Consider the following 20435-nt stretch of genomic DNA (forward strand, 5'->3'; position numbering starts at 1 on the left):
TCACAGTAACCCTTGATGGCAGTACATACTGGGCTTAAGTGCTCAGTGGTGGGGCCATCTTGTGGTGAGACGCCTACCGTCCGTCTCAACCAGGCTGTAAGTCCACGTCGTTGTGTTTAAAAGAGCAATTTGAGCCTCCCTCAACCTTTTTGACTTACTGACAGTATTTCAGATACTTTAAAATGCAGAAAACTGTAATAACTGCTTACATCAAATGCAGACTGAGCAGGGGCCTGCCAGCACTGCTGCATGAATCAGGTCCCATAGCAGCCTGGTGGAACTGAAAAGCAAAAATAAGTTTATGTTTTCAGGTAGATTTTAGAAACTTCTTAGATTTTGAACTTAATTATCTTATAGTTTTAAAAAGTGACGCCAGGAATACTTTTTAAAAATCAATACTGGAGTTGCAACAACTCCTCAGAAATGCTAAAACAAAACTGAAACAGATGTGCAATATCCAGCCTCTCTGAGCCCAGAAGGCTGCCACAGTCGGAGTCACCATCCTCATGCTGGAGCACAACGTTCCAAACTGCTGTGCCACCATGCGAGGGAGTGAAAATAGTGGTGTCAGAGCTGATGGGCCTTTGGAACTGGATGGGGATTTTCCACCGCTGCATATTTTGGCAAAAGAGTGAGGGCACCTGCGGCTTGCCATCCTCTGAATGAGAGCCAAGGCACTTGTCACCTCAACAGGGGCTTAAAAAAAGATATACTGTTCTATAAACAACAGCAAACTCTATGTCTTCTCAACTTTTCAAATTATTTAAGAATATTTTTAAAAAGTTCTTTTTTTGCTTAATTTTCTTGAATTTCACCTTGAAATTTAACTCCATTATATCATAGAATCATATCATAGAATGTCTTGGGTTGGAAGGGACCTTAAGGATCATCTAATTCCAACACCCCTGCCATGGGCATGGTTGCCAACAGCTAGATCAGACTGCCCAGGAACCCATGAGGCCTGGCCTTGAGCACCTCCAGGGATGGGGCACCCACAGCTTCTCTGGGCAGCCTGTGCCAGTGCCTCACCATGTATTACTCTCATGCATTGTTCCCACTGTTTCATGGACTGGATCATTCCTTACAGCTTAATTTACACTGAAGTCTAACAAGTGGCACATGTATATGTTTTTTAATCTAGCTTCATTTTCAGGAAAGCATCCACTGTAAAGTTGACTATAAGGTAAACCTTTGTTTTGAATAACTAGCAACAGCAAAATGTTTGAAAAACAGTTCTGGGGAAAAAAGAAAAAAGAAAAAAGAAGAAAAAGAAAAAGACACCTGGAAAGGAAACTTCTTGCCAGAGAAACTGGATGAATCACTGTCTTTCTCTGGGGACTGCTGCCGCTGGATGAGTCAGCCCTACCCTGCTCTTTCCCTGCGTGGAGCACAGTTCTGGGGTGATGCTGCTCATGTAGTTCCTTTTCTGTCCATGCTCATAAAATGGTTGAGCTCCAGGCTTGGTCATGGGCAAGTTTACCTGTACAGTCTGGGAACAGTCCTCAGCAAAATGGATTGTGGAGGTTGAGCCGAGAAGCTTGCATGGCTCTAGCAACACAGGAAGGAGTGTTTTGCCAAAACTGCCTTGTGAATGAAGGTGGAATGGAGCATCCTGCACCTGGGATGTCACCTCTCTCTGAATAGTGTCACAGAAGCATTCCATGAGAATCAGCCTCCAGCAATGGCAGCTCTTGAAGGGATCCTCACACTCCATCCTGCCTCCTCTTGCTCCCTTTTGCCATTTGCACAGCATCATACAGCGCAGCTGCCATCTCTCCAAAAGCAGTGGACAGCCTCATTTCATTGGCACCATCATCACCAAAATAGTTGGAGTAGAGAAATTAGATGCACACCCTCCAAATAAAGGTGGGTTTAATTACACACTTTGCTAAAATTAAAACAAAAAAAAAAGTCAATTGGCTGTTCTCAAACAAAAGTTGGCACTGCAATTCCAGTATTTCAGTGGCACTGGGTAAAGCTGACTGATATGTCTGTCTGTATTGGTGTCGGTACACTGGCCTCCAGCACGTTTCCTGCCAATTTGGCAATATCCACTTCCTGGCTAATAAACACAGCCTCGGAGTCTATTTCCCTTAATCACCTCGGCCTTCTGCTTTCAGGGATCATCCAGCCCCAAACAATGCTTTTGCATTTTTGTTGTGTAGACACATCCTCAGGACGATAGCTAGCAGGGGAGTGGGAGGGGTACATTGCCCCACTGGGTCTCTGGATCCTACAGAAATGCTATTGCTTGCTGTGATGTGTTTCTTCCCATTTTTCAGCATACTAGCAATGATACGTGTTTCACTTAGGTCACTCTGGATGAGCAGTTTCTAAAACCAGCTGCTGACAATAGGTTCTACATATGTAGCAGCTAAAAGCAGTTCTGTACTAATATCTGTCAAGAATGGAGATTACCAAAAGAGCATCAACAGAGCGAACCGTGCATGGTCATAATATGACTTGTCGCAGATGTCCAAACATCCCAGTAGGAAACCTCCTTCACCATTTTGTCAGGCACACAAATCTCTTAAATGCCCAGCAGGAAACAAACCAGATCCAACACATCGTGACACCTTCTTGTTTACACGTGGCATTTCTCCCTCCTCTATCCATACCATGTTTTAGGGCTTCTCAAAGGCACGCCTGGATGATAGCATTTTCTCGCTCTAACACAAGCTAAAGGACAAATTTTAGTCGGAGTTTCTGTGTGGAAAACGCACTTCCAAGCATCAGAGACATCCGGCTTCTCTGCTGCCCTGAAAACTCACCCAGCGTGGCCTCTTGAGCAATTCGTGCCTCAGGAAGACCGTCCGCCGAGAGCACCAGCAGCACCATTGCTGAAGCTAATGCAGCTACCTCAACAGCTCCAGTCAGTTTACTCTCTTTTACTGTTTACTCCGATGCTTGCTTTCAAATGACACTTCGTGTAGAATTACTGAAAAATGTGCTGGCAGATGCTGCAGCTAAGAATAACATGAAGCAGTCAGGTGATTTGCATATGAAGAATTTCTTTTGGTGAAGATGAGTAATCCGACATTTTTGTTTTCTTAAAATCCCACTCGGAATATTTTCCCGATGGCAAATTGATAGATTATCAATTTGGTTTCGAAATTAAAAATAAATAAATAAATAAACTGTCAGAGCATTTATAAATGATGTAAAGAGACTGATTACAAATTAGAGTCATTGCCTTCATTCCTCTGAAGCAGAAGCCTTACCTACTGTTTTAGATTGCATAGGACAACTACTTACCATTTTTAATTTTCCCATTGATTATTTGCTTACAAATGTTGTTTAATTAAGGGTTAAGCTGACTTAAATTTGTCTTTTTTTTTTCATATGCTGTGTAATCAAGCATGCTTCTAAGGGTAATGCCTCCAAAATCCCCAGACCAAACCCAACCCGACCCCAGATGAGTACAGGGACACTCATGGGTACAGTGAGGTCCATCAGGAGTCCTGGCTCAGAGCTTTTCCTTTGGAACAGACCACACGCTGATTTCAGGTTATCTTCCCTCATCTCTGACCCCACCCTGTGCACGGACATCCCTGGGGACCAGCAGGTCACCAGGAAGAAGGACTGGTTCACAAATCCAACCTTACGGTTGTCTTCTTCATCCACAGATGGCTTGCAAGCAAACCAAAATTTTAGCATACCTAGTTCAGGAAGATGTGATCCCAGCAAGTTTCAGTCAGTAGACTAAATTTTTTACTATACATATTCCTTTGAGTGGTGAATACAAAAGGATGCTCATCTAGGAGATCCAAAGCCTTACATCACAGTGTAATATTTTGGTTTGTGACTGCCCAAGCAAATTGTTAAGTATTTGCTTTTCTGGTAATCACAAGATTAAACTGTTCTGTGATTCAAGTGGTCCCCTCTGTTTAGATGTTGTACTAAGGGACATGGCTTAGTGGGAAATACTGGTGATAGGTGAGCGATTGGACTGGATGATCTTGGAGGTCTTTTCCAACCTTGGTGATTCTGTGAGTCTGTGATTAAATACATCTAGGCTTTTATCCAAAGAAACAAATGGATACAACTTACTCATCAGAATTTATTTGAATAACCGTATGAATGTAAACTCGCTGGCAACCTGACACATGGACACCTAGTAATAAATCAGCGCTGAAATAGTTTTAAGCGTTAATTCCTTTAATACTCTGCTAGCTGAAAAAGAAGAGAAAGAAGGCTACAGAAAGTGTATCTATCTTTTAACCTCATGGTTCTCTTTGATTCTTATTTATTTCACTGAGCTTGACAACACTTAACTAGCATGCTTTCTGCACAAGACAATCATGTCCCAGCAATCTCATAGCATTACTTAAAAACTGTGATAGAATAGTCTAAAAGGGAGAAGTCATTTATATTTGTTTAGACTTTCAAGACACCACTTTGAAAGTTAAGAATGAGAATTGAAATGATAAAATGGAAAGGAACCGGTTAAAAATACAGAAATCTAAAAGAGATTTATGCTGTAACTGATAAAATTAAGAACAGGTGCTTCAGAGTTGTATATTAATTCCATTATTGTTTAAGAGAGTACCATCTGGAAAGGGAAATATTAGATAACAGATCTGCAGATTGTACAAGTAAATTAATTATCTTAAAAACCAGGAGCAGGCTGTGGTAATCAAGAGAGGTTTAACAGGAATATATGAATGGACAACCTGATATCAGATGAAAATTCAGTGGTGGCAAATACAATAAAAATAAGCACTGGAGACAAAAATATAGATGATCTATGTACGCTCAAAGGGTCTAAATTAATTTGGTCATCTCAAGGAGAGCACCGGTGCATGGACACTGGCAGCTGATTGAAGACTGCTGCTAAACATGCGGCACAGCCGGGAAAGCATGTACAGTCTTACGATGTCGTAGAACATACAACAATATGAAACAACTCTGCAGAATATTGTCACACGGCACTTTTTGCCCAGCACCACATCCTCTCTCATTTTCTCATTTTGACAGAGGTGAAAGGAGCAAAGTGATGGGAAGTGTTCTGAGGGAGAGCCATAGGATCAGCACGCTGCGCTGACAGATAGAGGACTGCCTAGCACAGCTCCGGGCAAGGTATTTAGGACACAAAAGGTACAAAAAGATGAACTATGTAGAAGAAAGGTAGAAGTTCACAAATACTGTTCTATATTTATACATCCAAAAGTTAATACTCAAATGCCTTCTGTATTTGGATAGGATAGTTTATTCCATGTCTTTCTTCATCTGCTGAAGTCATGGATAGCACTGCTCTGAGGACAGATGAGCCAGCTGCTCATTTATGTCCCGTTTACTCCTCAATGCTTCATTCTCATAAGCTCTAGATATATAGCATAGTATTAGATATATGTAAAGTCTAATCCAGATTAATAATGACTATGTATCTGTGCTGGTGAAAAGTATGGAGCACTAATCGTATGGGGAGCAGCTGAGGGAACTGGGATTGTTCGGTCAGGAGAAGAGGAGACTCAGGGGAGACTTCACTGCTCTCTACAACTGCTGGAAAGGAGGTTGTGGCAAGGTGGGGGTCAGCTGTTCTCCCAAGTAACAGCAATAGGACAAGAGGGAATGGCCTTAAGTTGTCCCAGGGGAGGTTCAGACTGGGTATTAGGAAAAATTTCTTCTCTGAAAGAGTGGTGAGGCACTGGTGCAGGCTGTCCAGGAAGGTGGTAGAATCACTGTCCCTGGAGGTGTTCAAGAAACATGGAGACGTGGCACTGAGGGATGTGGTTAGTGGGCATGGTGGGGGTGGGTTGATGGTCGGATTGGATGATCTTAGTGGTCTTTTCCAACCCGAATGATTATATGATTTATTTTGATGAACCAAAAAGCTACAGACACAAACTATTAATTTACTCCAGGCTAAATTTTCTGGAATTCAAAAATTATTGCCCTTTTGTCATACGGAACATTATTAGTTAGAGATGTGTGAGATTGGTAGAATGGAAACTGTCATAGACTGGCTTGCATAGGAAAGAAAAGGGAGGAGAGGTATTAGTTTATCAGTCTTTACTGAATGCTTCTAGAGCCATAAAGACTAATCCATTAATGTCTTTCCCCCCATTTTCTTGCTAGCTCCCCCATGCAGACTAACCAGGGGTGGAGCAGCAAAGGATTTCCTGGCCAGTTTCTTCAGCTAACTCTGCAGAACTGGCTGCCAAGGTAGCCATTCTGTCAGACCTCGGAGCTTGGAGCTGCTGGCAGAGGGGCTGACTGGAAGGCTCCGATGACAGAATCACAGAATATCCCGAGTTGGAAGAGACCAGCAAGGATCATCGAGTCCAACCCCTGGCTCCATGCAGCACGACACAAAATTCAAACCTGAAGTCTGAGAGCGCTGTCCAAATGCTCCCTGAGCTCCAGCAGCTCGGGGCTGTACCCACTGTCCTGGGCAGCCTGTTCCATGCCCACCACCCTCTGGTGCAGACCCTTTCCCTAACCCCCACCTGCCCCTCCCCTGACACAGCCCCATGCCGTTCCCTCGGGCCCTGTCGCTGTCCCAGAGAGCAGAGCTCAGCGCTGCCCCTCCGCTCCCTGTGAGGAGCTGCAGCCGCCACAAGGCCTCCCCTCAGCCAGCTCTGCTCTGGGCTGAGCACAACAGGGGCCTCAGCTGCTCCTCACACACGTAGTCTTCCAGATCCTTCCCCATCCTTGCAGCCCTCTTTCAGACGCTCTCTAACAGCTTGATGTCCTTTTTGTACTGTGGCTCCCACTAGGAAGGGCTGGGAAATAAGCATGAGTTGGGTACATAAATGGGTGGAGCATAGATTTGGGAAGGGTGGTTAATCTGAAATTTATATGCAGCTGCTTGAAGTTTCCAAGGCCCTCCTGCAAGATGGAGGAAAATGGAATTCCCGTCTGAAATTCATTAGGAACTTCTTTACGGCTGTTTCCCTGAGCTCCCTAAGCAGAGCTGATTCTAGCACTGAGCCAATCTGCAGTGACACCCTTGAGGGGCTGCTGATGGAAAATAGAGATGGTATTTCTGCTACATAGACCTTATTGCAAAGGACATGTCAAGAGGTGGAGAGCCTAAAAATAGACCCATTTATAATACTTTTACAAATGGCTAGAGAACAAAAAATAGAGCATACTAATGAAATCTGCAATTAATATTCAGGCACATTCAGTAAAAAGTTATTAAAAGTACTGCAGAATGTATTTCTAACAGAGCTATAGAAAAAGCAGTGGTCTTGTAAAGCACAGCCTGGAGGATCACCTCCTGCTTGGGTGGCTGCTTCTGAACAGATCAACTCCTGTTAGAAGTGCTGGCAGAATCAAAGGGACAGAACATATTTATGGGAAGTAACTCTCTTCTAATTCTATATGGACTAGCAAAATGATGAGTGAGGACAACATGGCTTTCTAAATATACCTAGAATAAACACCAAGAAGGAAGAAAATCTGATTAGGATAAAGAACAATATCTACTTCTGCACTAGCAAGCTGGCTGCAAATAGAGTGAAGGTAAATAAGCAGGAAATCTGAAGGATGGCAACTGTCAGAAGTCACACTCTGGAACAGCTGTTCAATAAGAGACGTGATGACAAGAAACTTGGGTCCTTGCTTTTTATGCAGGACCAGCAAGAACTTGACTTATAAGCTACTGAGAAAAAGGAAAAGCCATCTCCAAATCAAATGGCTTTGGGAATAAACTACTGGAGTAGGAAGCCTAAGAGCAGAGTCAGAACAGAATGATCTCTCAAAGCCTAAAGCACTGTAGCCTACGCCAGTCAAGAGGATGACTTAATATTGAGTGAATTACATGTACATGAAACAAGTAGGTGTCTACAGACAGTAGCCTAAAATACCTTGGTGCCGCATCAATCCCATTCACGTTGTCAAGTTTGCCTTCACGTCAGTTTGAGATGAAAGAGGCAGTAAGCTGGTAAGCTGAGTCAGCATTGTGTTTGCTTGGATGTGCTTTCAGGTTGGATATCAGGAAGAATTTATTCTCAGAAGGAGTGAGGAGGTACTGGAACAGGCTGCCCAGGGAGTCACTGTCCCTGGAGATTTTGAAGAAACATGGAGATGTGGCACTGAGAGACATGGTTTAGTGGACATAGTGTGATGGGTTGACAGTTGGACTAGATGATCTTAGCGGTCTTTTCCCACCTTAATGACTCTCTGATTCTATTATGTATCTGATGCATGAAGATTTTTAAGTGTTTGCTACACAGATGAAACAGGCAAGTTTGAACTATCATCCTAGTATTTTGTGTACTCGTAAACTTTTCCTAAATATCACAGAAGTGCACAGTAGAGTTCAGCACAAAGAAGGAAAACATACATGTTTTCCAAACATTTACGGCTGATAAATGTCCACATGTGAATTATAAGCAACATATTCTAGTCAACCAGTCACAAATCCTGAAGATAACTCTGAAGGTCAAAACTGCAATAGATGGTGACTGCTATATGCTCTGTCTTTCTTGGCGCACCGAGGTGCTAACCAGCAGTGGCTGCTAGACAGTTCATGCTCTCACTATTTTTAAACAATGCTTATGCTCTTACTATTGTAGTTTTGAATGGAGGAATAAGTGTCAGAAGATACTAAAGTCTAGATTTAGCAACAGTGCTGCCATCCAACTATCCTATGTTTTTTTCATACACTGACATTTTGCCTCCCGGTGTCACACATACCTAGCCCCATGTAATGCCTTGCTGGTGGAAAGCCAGGTTAAGGCCTTTGCATTTGGAGCACAAACAACTTGAAGTAAAGCAACTCTTTTCTTTTTCAGATAACAAACACAATTATTTTTAATTACTCATTGTCTTTATTTGTAAGTGAAAACCTCAGTGCTGCTACAAATAGACCCCAGATACCACATCACCCCCATAAAATAAAATGCACAGTCTGGTTTATGCCCTGCACCAGAGCAATGCAAGAGGGTGGTGAGGCACTGGCACAGGCTGTCCAGAGAACCTGTGGATACCCCATCCCTGGAAGTGTTCAAGGCCAGGTTGGATGTACCTTGTGTTCCAAGCGAGCAGCTGGATCTGGTGGGAGCTGTCTCTGCCCATGGCAAGGGGTTGGAAGGTCCCTTCCAACCCATACCATTCTGTTATTCTATGATTCTAAGAGCAGACAGGCAAAGACAGATGCTCTCCTAGAACGAATTCCTAGGATTTGTTTCATTTTGATTCATCCTGCACTTCCTTGTTCCTATGGACAAGATGCTTCTATTACAGACCTCTTCTTCATAGATGGATATTTATTCATTCACTAAAGAGACTTTGGGGGGATAACAGGAAGGATTCTGTTCCCCATGGAAGAAAAGTGCCTGAGAGAAAAGGAAACTGGACATTCATGCTAGAGAAAAGAGGTCTACTTAAAAATGAGCATGGGCTATGTTGGAAAAGATCTCTTGAATACCTTTGGGAATCAGGAGGGAAAGAGTTTTGGGAATATTAAGGTATCAAGAGTAGAAAATAAATCAAAATGCATGTCCTGATAGGGGAGAATTGCTTCAAAAGCTTTAAACCAACTAAAAATGAAAGATTAATGCCTCCCAAACTTGCCACTTGAAAGCTTGCAATTGTCATTGCCCTTTCATACTAGCAATCCTCCTCCCTGCTGAGACTGGCTTCCTCATCTCATCTAATTTATTGCTCAGTCACTTCCATTTCCTCACCATAAACCTCCTCAGATGCTGCCAAGTAAAGAAATCTCATCACTACAACAGGTAGATCTTGTTAATGTCCATAAATTCCTGATGGGAAGGTGCAAAAAGAATGGAGCCAAGCTCTTTTCTGTGGTGCCCAGTGCCAGGACAAAAGGCAATGAGCACAAACTGGCACACAGGAGGTTCCCTCTGAACACCAGGAGCACTGCTGTGCTGTGCAGGTGATGGAGCACTGGCACAGGCTGCCCGGAGGCTATGGGGTCTCCTCCTTGAGGATCTTCCAAAGCCGCCTGGACATGGTCTTGGGCATCCTGCTCTAGGTGTCCCTGCTGGAGCCGATGGACCCAGAGGTCCCTGCCAGCCTGTGTGTGTGCATATTACTGTCTGATCAACATATACTCTTAAATAATAATAATTAATTACTGATTTATGGGCTCATTTTCTTTAGCATTTTACACAGTCTGATAGTGACAGGACAAAGGGGAATGGCTTTAAACTAAAAGAGGGGAGATTTAGGTTAAGTGTTAGGAAGAAAATTTTCACTGAGAGGGTGGTGAGGCACTGGCACAGCTGCCCAGAGAGGTGGTGAATGCCCCATCCCTGAGGTGTCCAAGGCCAGGTTGGATGGGGCGCTGGGCAGCCTCAGCTGGTGGGTAGCAGCTCTGCCCACAGCAGTGGGTTGGAACTGGATGGCCTTTAAGGTCCCCTCCAACCTAAGCCATTCTATGATTCTGTTATTAAACTTTGACCAAAACTAGCACTGATTGGATGTTTCCAGCTCCGGAAGAAAGCAAGACAGAGGATTGCTAAAGGACAGGTCCCATTATCAATAGCACTCTTTCTGGCTTGGCTGCGAGTCCAAAAGCTTAGAACTATTTTAGGAGTATTAACACCACAAAAGCGGGAAGTGTTAAGGAAGAATGTGATGCATCTTTTTAGCCAACAGCAGAAATAGCTTCAGCATTCCCTCTGACAAGATATATGAACAATCAGCTTTTCAAGAGAACATGAAGATGGCCATACAGCTGAGAGAAAATGTAACTACGTGAACATGGCCATTTTTAATAGAGATTACTCCACTCATGCATATGCTAAAAAGCAAGACCCACTTGGACAAAGCCCTGAGCAACCTGGTCTGTTGGGCAGAAAACTGGCCTGGAGACCTCTTGAGCACACCCCAGCCTGAACAATACCACGCTGTTTCTGTTGCTCCCAGGGCTTTCCAAGAGCGCTGCTGAATACACAAGTCTCAGCAGAATGGAGCACCCTCAAGCAGGCTGAAGAAGTTGCTGAAGAATCTCATTAGGAATACAAGCTACAAGAACAGAAGTACTCAACTGAAGGAGTCCTTTACTGAACACATAATTTCTTAAAATAGCTTTTCTAATACTCTTCAGTTTGTTTTTGACATTATCTCTCTGCATGCAAATTTCTAATTCTTTAGCTCTTCTTTTGCTGTTCTTTAGCGTAGGACTTGTATATGGCTTCATTTGTCCTATAAACACAGTTCAGGACTTCAGAGTGTTGTCACAATATCCCTGCCTCTGAGCTCCTCCATCTCTGAGTGTTGGTTCAATTGTCCTTACACTTCTCTCTCCTTCCAGGGCAGCCCTGCTGATCTCCCCACACCCTCCAAGAATGAAGTAAAAATGGAGAGCACCCTGAAACACATTTAATGTTTCAGCATGAATTACATTGTGTCCTAGATAAACCACAAAATCAATCTTTCACAGAATTCTATTGCTATTTCTAATCTTGTTTAGCACTGCTTCTTCAGCACTGAAAGCTGCACTCCTTGGGAGAATAACACAGACACCTTCCATTCCTCTATTCAGTAAGCTGCATTTCTGATATCCTATTTTCTTGATCTTTTCTTCTCCCCCCACACTGGTACATCATATCCACGTTCGGCTTGCACCAGCAGCCTGTGAACGTCCAAGTGTGCTAAGTGAGCCACTGGATTCCAAACTTTGTGTAACTCCAGCTGCAGAGGCCAGCTGATGTCACCCTACTGCAGGGAGAGCCATGGCTGGAGGCATGGTACAAGGGCAGGGCCTGGGGAGCAGAACAGTGGCAATGCCCTGCGCTGTGCTGTGAGGGGCTGGCACTGAGGGAGCTCTGGATGGGTCCAGGCACTCAGTGTTTGCTGCTACAGGTCTTCCAATACATCTGCAGGCATCACAGCTTGTGTGCTACAAAGGCTTCCCTAGTGTGCAAACTGAGTGTGCAACATCAGATGTGAGAAGCAAGTTCCTACACCTGTAAGAACCGTAGATGCATTTGAGCTGGAAGGGACCATTAAAGGCCATCTAGACCAACTTCCCTGCCATGAATCATCACACCTACAGCTCCACCAGGTGCTCAGAGCCCCATCCAGCCTGACTTTGAGTGTCTTCAAGGACAGGGCATCCACCACCTCTCTGGGCAACCTGTTCCAGTGCCTCACTGCCCTTATCATAAAAAACTTATTCCTTACATCCAATTTAAATCTCCCCTCTTTTAGTTTCAAACCACTTTCCCTTGTCCTATCCCAACACACTCTGCTAAAGTCTGTCCCCTTCTTTCCCATAGCTACCTCTTAGATACTGAAAAGTCATTCTCCAGTCTCATCAGAGCCTTTCTGGAGCCCCAGCTCTCTCAGCCTGTCCTCGTAGGGAGGGGTTCCATCCCTTGGATCATTTTTGTGCCCCTCCTCTGGACGTGCTCCAACAGCTCCATGTCTCTCCTGTACTGAGGACTCCACATCTGGATGCAGTACTCCAGGTGAGGCCTTACCAGTGCAGAGCAGAGGGATAGGATCATTCCCTCACCCTGCTGGCCACGCTGCTTTGGATGCAGCCCAGGACACGGCTGGCTTTCTGGGCCACGAGGGCACACTGCTGCTCATGTCCAGCTCAACATCCAGAAGCACCAGTGCAGGCATAACCCGAGTCCCTGTGCTCCTGCAGACATGCAGCTTCTCTCCTGGACACTCTCCAGAGGTGACGCCATCTGGTAAGCCACATCTGGACAACACGAGGTGAGCTCCAGATGGAATTACACATTAAGTCCAGAGATTTCCATCCCTTGTAAACCTCTGTGGATTTCTACCTGCGCTAACCATAAATCAGTTACGACTTCGGAAAGTCACAGCCCACCGCATCCTACAGCCACATCCCCCCACGCCAGGGCAGGGTCCTCTCACACGGTGCCGCGGCGGCCTCGAACCGGCGGCACGGTGGCGGCTCCGCCCCGGGTGCACCGCGTGCTCGGGGCCCGCCCCGGAGGCGGTCTGGCGGCGGCGGGAGGAAGGCGCGCAGGGGCGGGGGCTGCGTCCGGCGGGCCCTGGCTGGCGGCCGGCGGTCACGCTGCCTCCGGCGCCGCCGCCGCTTCGCCTCCGCGCCGGGGCCGCGCCGGGCCGCGCCCGGGATTGGCTGGGCGGCCGCGTCGTCCCAGAATGCAGCGCATGGCGCGTCATTGAAGAGAGACCATGATGGCGGCGGCCGCGGCGGCGGGGGGGGCCCCCGAGGTGATCGCCCAGCTGGAGAACGCGGCCAAAGTGCTGATGGTGAGGCGGGCGGCGCCGCCGCTCCCCTTTCCCTTCCCTTCTCCTCCGTTCCTCTCCCTCCCCGCCGGGCCGGGGCTCCCTCTGCCCGCGGGGCCGCCCGGGGCGCGCTGCCCGCCGCGCCGAGCCGAGCCGGGCAGGGGCACGGGCCGGGCCGCTCCGCTTCCGGAGTTCTCCTCGCGGCGGAGGGACCGAGACACCTCGGGAGCGGGATGCTGCAGGGCGCGGCCCGGCGGTGCGCGGCGGGAGCTGGGCTCCGTGCTGCTGCGGGGTGAGGCCGCGCCGCGGGGCACGCAGCCGGCCCGGCGGTGGGTCGTGCCGAGACGTGGTGGTTTGCACCGCGTACAAGTTTTTTGTCCCCGCGGACGTAAAGCGGCGTGCTGCCCCGTCCCTCGTACGGGGCTGCGTGCTGTCCCGTGCACCACAGAGCGTGGCGGTGGGCTGGGGTGGGCTGGGCTGGCCGCCCGGCGTTAGGTGGTTCTCGGTAGTACTCAGCGTCGGAGTTGGAGCCATGTCCCCAGTGCTTAATGTCTGTGCTGGGGAGCCGAGTGCTGCGTGCCCCCCAGCCTGGCAGTGCCACCGGGGGAACGCGTCGTGGCAGAGTGTTAATAAAAGCGTTGGTACCAGGAGAAGGTGCCAGGGTCCCGTGGCAGCGTTCGTGTTCCTAGTGAAGAGCAGGTGCTGGACTCACTGGTCAAACTGTGTCTCGGATCTGCAGATATGGGTGTTAGGATCTTTGCTGACAAAGGTATTGGTCAACAGCTGGCTGAACGTGAGCCAGCATTGTGCCCAGGTGGCCAGGAAGGCCAATGGCATCCTGGCTTGTATCAGCAATAGTGCAGCCAGCAGGAGCAGGGAAGCGGTCATCCGTCTGTGCTCAGCCCTGGTGAGGCTGCACCTCAAGTGCTGTGTTCAGTTTTGGGCCCTTTACTACATTAGAAGGAAGATACTGAGGCTCCAGAGCGTGTCCAGAGAAGAGCAGTGGAGCTGTGAAGGGGCTGGAGGACAAATCTGGTGGGGAGCAGCTGAGAAAACTGGGATTGTTAGCTGGGAGAAGAGGAGGCTCATGGGAGACCTTACTGCCTGCTGCAGCTGCCTGGAAGGAGGTTGTGGCGAGGTGGGGGTTGGCCTCTTCTCCCAGGTAACAGTGATAGGAGGAGAGGAAAATCGCCTTAAATTGCATGGTGGGAAGTTTACGTTCTTCTCAGAAATAGCGGTGAGGCACTGGCACAGGCTGCCCAGGGAGGTGGTGAAGTCACCATTTCTGGAGGTATTCAAGAAATGTGGATATGTGGCACTGAGGGACACGGTTAGTGGACATGGTGGGGATGTGTTGATGGTTGGACTGGATAATCTTAGTGGTCTTTTCCAGCCTTAATGATTATGTGATCTCTCTCATCCTCTCTTCCTCCAGCCTATGTCAGTATGAACATGAACCTGTTGCAGCCATTAGCTGCTGGTTTGCTTGCTGTAGTTTTTTCTCCTCTGCTCCTCTCAGAAGACCTGTGGGCAGCATGGAAATGTCAGGAGTTGTTTAGGTCTCTTCTCCCAATGAAGCTGCATGAAGCAGACATCTCTGGAAGCTGTCTGAGGCTGAGGAGCCCACACCAGGCCAAGGGGTGGCAAGGGAGGCTGCAGGAGCTGCTCAGGGCTCTGCCCTGTGCTCTGTGTTCCCGAGGATCTCTGGGTCCTTGCAGGAGCTCAGCCAGGCTGCTGTGAGGCTGTACGGTGCTTGGTATAGGACCCCAGCCCCAAAGGGCTGTGTGTGCTGTGCCTGCACCTTCTCCTCTGCAGCACTGGGCGAACAGCAAGATCCTGCTGCAGGATTGCACCTGGGCAGTGATAACATTCATTTAAATTTCCTCTGCCCCTTGGTGAGATCCGTGAAAGGTCTGTTGGGAGCTGGCAGCGATGAGTAATGATGTGTGGCAGTTGGGAGGCACTAAGCGATTAAACAACCTGATAGGATTATCTAGAATGGTGAAAAATGCCTTAGGGGAGGGTGGTGAACCCGGCACTGGTAATGGAGGCCATCTTGGGGGGCTGGCACCTTGGAGGGAGCCATAGCTGAAAACTGGGAGAGGGCAGAGCTGTGTATGCTTGAACTGGGCAGGAAATGGTGGGGAGGTTGGGGGAGAAGATGTCACCCCGGGCAGGTGACGCTGACAGCAGGCCTGGCCCAGTGCATGGTTGCGATGGCACCAGAGGTGCTGCACAGTATTGGAGCAAGGGATGGAGGCAGTTTGCAGTGATTCAGTGCTGAAATACTGAGCTGTGGGGGAATTATGGACTTGAGGAATTCAGGCATGCTAATAAAAAAAAAAAAAGTAAAAATGTTTAATTAACCTTCCTTGAGGGTAAGTATTGATTACCTTGAGCTCTCTAAATCTTTGATAAGCATTTTGATAATTCTATTTTTATTGCTCTGGGTGAGTAGAAATTTGCTTTGGAAAACTACGTTTTGCGTGTCAGATATGGGATACATTTATTCTGACCTCACAAACTGCCGATCTTTATGGGCCTTACAGACCATGGCACGCAGTGTGTGAGAAGTGGAAGGATGTTAGTCTGTTCTCTGTCCTACAGCTGTTTAAGAACCCTTGTCCTTTGTTGCTATAATGTCTTTCAGCAGATTCTAGATAGCCCATGTTCAAAAGGCAGGGTTTGCAAAATGATTGATATTTGGTACAAGTTAGAGCTGCTACAAAAGATTAAGTCTGAGTTGTCATTACCTGCCCAATGTGGCTTTGAATGCCAGTCCTGTGGCAGTTTTCCTTGGTGTGTATAAAAGCATTTGCAATATTAAGAAGTAGGCAATTATGAAACTTGATTCCTTTCAAACAGTGTGTGTTTGAAGCTCCCCGTCGTGCCTCATAACTTAGAACTTGATGCACTGCGCTGTGGATCAGTGCCACGGCTGATGGGTGCCTTTGTGACTTTAGCTCAGTGAGGACCACGCACACCAGTGTCTGTATGAACCAAGTGAGTGCAGTGCCGCCCTGTTTCCGAACACCAAGGCATCCCTTAGCTGTAACATATGGGTCTCATCTCTTATGTTCTGTTAAGCTCAGGTGGTAATTAGTGCTGAATGTAATTAGTACTAGTTAAGCACTGTTTTAATAACTGCCTTTGTGGATTAGGAGGATAGGTTGCGTCATCTTGAAGATCTTTTCCAACCTAAATAACTCTATGATTAAGGAAAGAAATGTTAACTTCATCTCATAGGTGAAAGGATGAAGTTCAAAGGGTGCATAAGACTTTAGGTATTGTTGGCAGATTGTAACTGTTTTAGCAAATGATGTTCTCTGTCGCATAAATCTAAATTCAGAGGTCCCAGCTCGTTCCTGCCTGGCCCCCTCTGGAAAGGGATGCTCTGTTCCCACCTGCAACTCCACCTCCTCCCTTGTGACCCTGTGCTGAACATATTAATATTGCAAAGAGGACACAGGAATTAAGCAAGGGAATGGATTTCTGTCAGGTTAGCAAGATGAATTGACGATCTCTGCAGCCATTTAAATTGCAGAGCTAGCACAAGGAGGGGGCTGAAATTTGATTGTTGGACATGTGCAGGGCTGGTGTGCTCCATTAGCACTGCTGAGCTGTCAGATTGGCTCGGTTGCATCATACACCTTCGCTGTAAAATTAACTTGCCGACTCAGACTGGCTGGGTATTGGAAATGCGAGGCTTTTCTCAGAGATGCACAGTGAAAAGATGAGAGGTTACAAGTTCCAGAGAGGGAAATTCTAGCTGCACAGAAGGAAGAAATTGGGACAGTAAGTGTGGTTGGTAAATCCAGTGAAGCAGGCTGCCTGCTGTGGAATCTCCCATAAATCTCCCATCTTTGGAGAAATCTGAAACTTGGCTGAATGAGACCACGAGCAACGTGATTTAACTTTGAAGCAGGTTCTCTTGTTGGCAGTGGTTTGGGCTGAGCGGTGTGCGGAGGTCCTTGTTGTCCTCAGCTCTTCTGTGTGGTGTGGCTTTGGGCTGCATTAATGGTTGGGTTCCAGAACACCCGAGCAAAGGCTTTTGCAAAAGAGCTCCCTTATTGACACGTTTTAAATGTTCTGGTCTCGCTGTGGTCTTTTGGGGGCTGACAGTGGGGGGAATTCACACATTTCTCTCTTCTTGGGTACTTCTTGGTTTGGGATGTCTGTTGTCCTTCCGAGGGGGGTGTCAGGATGAAGCTGATAGTCTGAGAGTGTCAAACGAAGTTCCCTTTCAGATGTTTCACTAAGTTTGTAGAATAGCAGCATAAGGGAGCATGTCAGTATTCTTAAAACTCCGGAACAAATTGTTTGTATCATCTCTCCTGACAGTTTGTAGGGAGTTTTATTTCCACCTGCCTTCCTTGGAGTTCAGGGCTGTGACAGTCCTCCTCCTGTGAAAACGTTCCATTTCTCGTGGCAGCCTGTTTTTGCTGTGGGCAATTTCTCACATTTTGACTCTTGAATAATAGCAAGGATGAGAGGAAGAGATGGAGCAGCTCTGATTATATTACGGCAGGTTACCTGTTGGAAGGAATCCAGACTAATGAATCACTTCAATGCTGAGACTTGCTGAAGTCCTCCAGGTCATCACCTGGTAAGACAAGCTGGATGTGTGCCATAATATTATGGCTGGATTAGACCAGACATCTGCACACCTGAGTTCTGTTTCCAGCAATGGCCTCTGGCTGCTGATTTAAAAGAAAGACAAAAAAAAAAATAGGGATAATCCTTTCACTGTTATGTACTTTACCATGTTTAAATTAGGTTTTTTCAAGAGCTTCAGGTAACGTTGTTGTTTATAATGATTATTGATGAACTTTTCTTCTGCTAATGTATCCAGTTGTTTCTGGAAAATACATATATATGTAAATTTTCTTTTCTTTTGCATTATATTTGTCTATCAGTAATGAATTTCACTCATGGTTTGGGGGGAGGGGGAAACAACCCAAAACATTGTTTTACTTCAGAGAACTCTGCTGTTTGATCATCTAATTCATTCTTGAATTATGAGAAATACCAAGTAATTGGGTTTTCTTTTTCTGTCCTTGGATTTTGGTAGCTCTCTACCATATTGCGCTCTCCAGTTATCTTTTATACCCAGTCAGTTTTTCATGTAGGAGGTGCCCCATACATCTAACTACCCCTGTATTCCTCTGTAGCTTTTTAGATTTGTGATACTGTTTTTGAAATGAGCTGACCAAAATTGCATACTTTTGCAGCGTGGGAGCATGAAGATTTTAGATGATTTTTGGTATAATTCTGTATTCCCATCCTTAACTATACGCTTTTCTTCTTTAGAGCATTGAGGTGATGTTTTGAGAGGGTTATGCTCAAGCAGTCCAGATCATTTTGGGGAATTGCACTACATAACTTAGAGTCCATCAGTGTGTATGTATGGTTTTTCTGCTTTTTGCTTGAGAACTGCTATGGTCAGTGCATTTTACAGTTCACGTAGTTTGGATTACAGTTGAGGAGATAAGAACATACAGTGCACAGCATGCTAATGAAACTTCTGCCTGGGATCTGGGACCAAATGCGTGTGGACTGTACCCAAAGCACGCAGTGCTAGGAGTGAGGAGTTGAGAACAGGAACATGAAGGTTGGTGCTGGTTCTGAGATCTTTGAAAAGCAAACACAGCATCTACTGAAATGGGATTTTTCATGCTCAGGGAAGGAGTATTCAAACAGTATTTAAACTTGTGATACTTCATGCTCGTTGGACATGTCAGCATTGCTTTGACAAATTTCTACGTTTTGTTCGAGTCGTTAATGAAAATTCTGGGTGTCTGCATCTGGAATTGTCCGTTGGGGAGCTTCATTAGTTGATGACTCCATCTGGATAATTCTTCCGTCGCTATCTACTGTTGTCTTCCCTTTAACCTGCTTCCTGAGTCTTAGCATTGTTACAATAATCTGTGTTCATTAGTTAATTAACAGCTTTCCATATGGAGTGGTGGAAGAAATCCTCCGGATAATTAAGTTGAGCTGATGCTGTCACGAGCAGCTAAGTAATACATTCCTTTTCATGATTTTCTGACACTGTTTTGTTACCAAAAATTCTGTCTGGATTAGATGCATCTGAGTGTTTTTCTACGTGTTTCCTGGCTTGATGTAAGGGTGGGATTTGATTATCACGTCTTCTTCCATTTTCCCTTGGTAAAATGTATTCCTCATAGTGAGTTGTTCGGTGCTGCCCTTGGCTCTGCCCAGACATCAAGCAACAGTACACCACTCTGTGCAGCAGCATGGTCAACCAGTTTGGGAATTGGATTCAGGGAGGAACAGAGTTGTTTTGTTTTGTGTGGGTTTTTTTAGCTGAGGTTACTCTTGCTGCGTTGCGTTATAAACAATTCTGCTACCTTGACTGTGATGAAGAAGGTTGTCTGACCAAAATGAACTTTGGTCAAATTGTGCTGTTAAGCCTCTTAGCAAGATACACTTACTTTCAGATCCAGACTATTTTATGGTTTGGTGGTTTTTTTGTTTTGTTTTTAATGGAGAATGCATCTAAAGTTGTTTGACATAGTATAGGAGCAAGTGAATGAGATTTTATTGCCTGCGTTACTCCACGTTAGGTAAGCTGCTTTAGTGGTGCCTACTGGCTCAAAACTGGCAGCTGTGGAAGTGAATATGCAGAAAGGCTGAAGATACACCATGATTTGTGTTCAGTATTTATCTTCCTGCAGTCCAGTTGTGTTATGCACCGCTGTGCAAAATGGTGGGGACACTGAAAATATGTCTTATCACAGAGTCACACGTTCTTATTTTGTGACTGTGAAGCCAGTAAAGAGCATAGAGGTGTTTTGCCATGGAATTTGTCTGACAGCAGTCCCTGAAATTTCACAGGGTTTTCCAAGGCGAAGAACATCTGCGGTTCCAGGCTTTTAAGTGCCATTCAGATATTGGCTCTGATGTCAGGGAAGCCTAAAGCAATCCAGCAGCAAACGGCTGAGGAAAACCATTACTTGTCTTTTTGCTGGCTTGTTTCACTGCTACTCCAGTGAGCTGGACTGGCCTGTGGAAGGACCTGCCTGTTGCCAAAGCTAGCACAAGATAATGTTGGTAATGTGCAACTAGGAGTGGAAAGGAGGTGACATGCCTGGAAGGAGGGGAGGAAGGACTCCAGCATTACATTGCCTTCCTGGCACCACAGCTTTGGGGTTTTACAAAGGCAGTGCCTGTTCACAACTGTTAACGTAGACCAGCATCCTGTTGCTAGAAAGGGGAAGGGTAACACTAGCATTTTTCATAGATGTGTTTTGATATCTCTT

General features: G+C 46.1%; 1 protein-coding gene across 1 annotated transcript in view; it reads left to right on the plus strand.

The window, feature by feature from the left end:
- Positions 12987 to 20435, plus strand: part of XPO4 (exportin 4) — a 76241-nt gene continuing 68792 nt past the window's right edge. The window contains exon 1 of the mRNA XM_021379625.1: positions 12987 to 13176. Coding sequence (XP_021235300.1) covers positions 13099 to 13176 — 78 coding nt within the window. The 5' untranslated portion in view covers positions 12987 to 13098. The remainder of the gene's footprint in view (positions 13177 to 20435) is intronic.

Source organism: Numida meleagris, chromosome 1 (assembly GCF_002078875.1).
Source record: "Numida meleagris isolate 19003 breed g44 Domestic line chromosome 1, NumMel1.0, whole genome shotgun sequence".
In the NCBI taxonomy this organism is placed as follows: Eukaryota; Metazoa; Chordata; class Aves; order Galliformes; family Numididae; genus Numida; species Numida meleagris.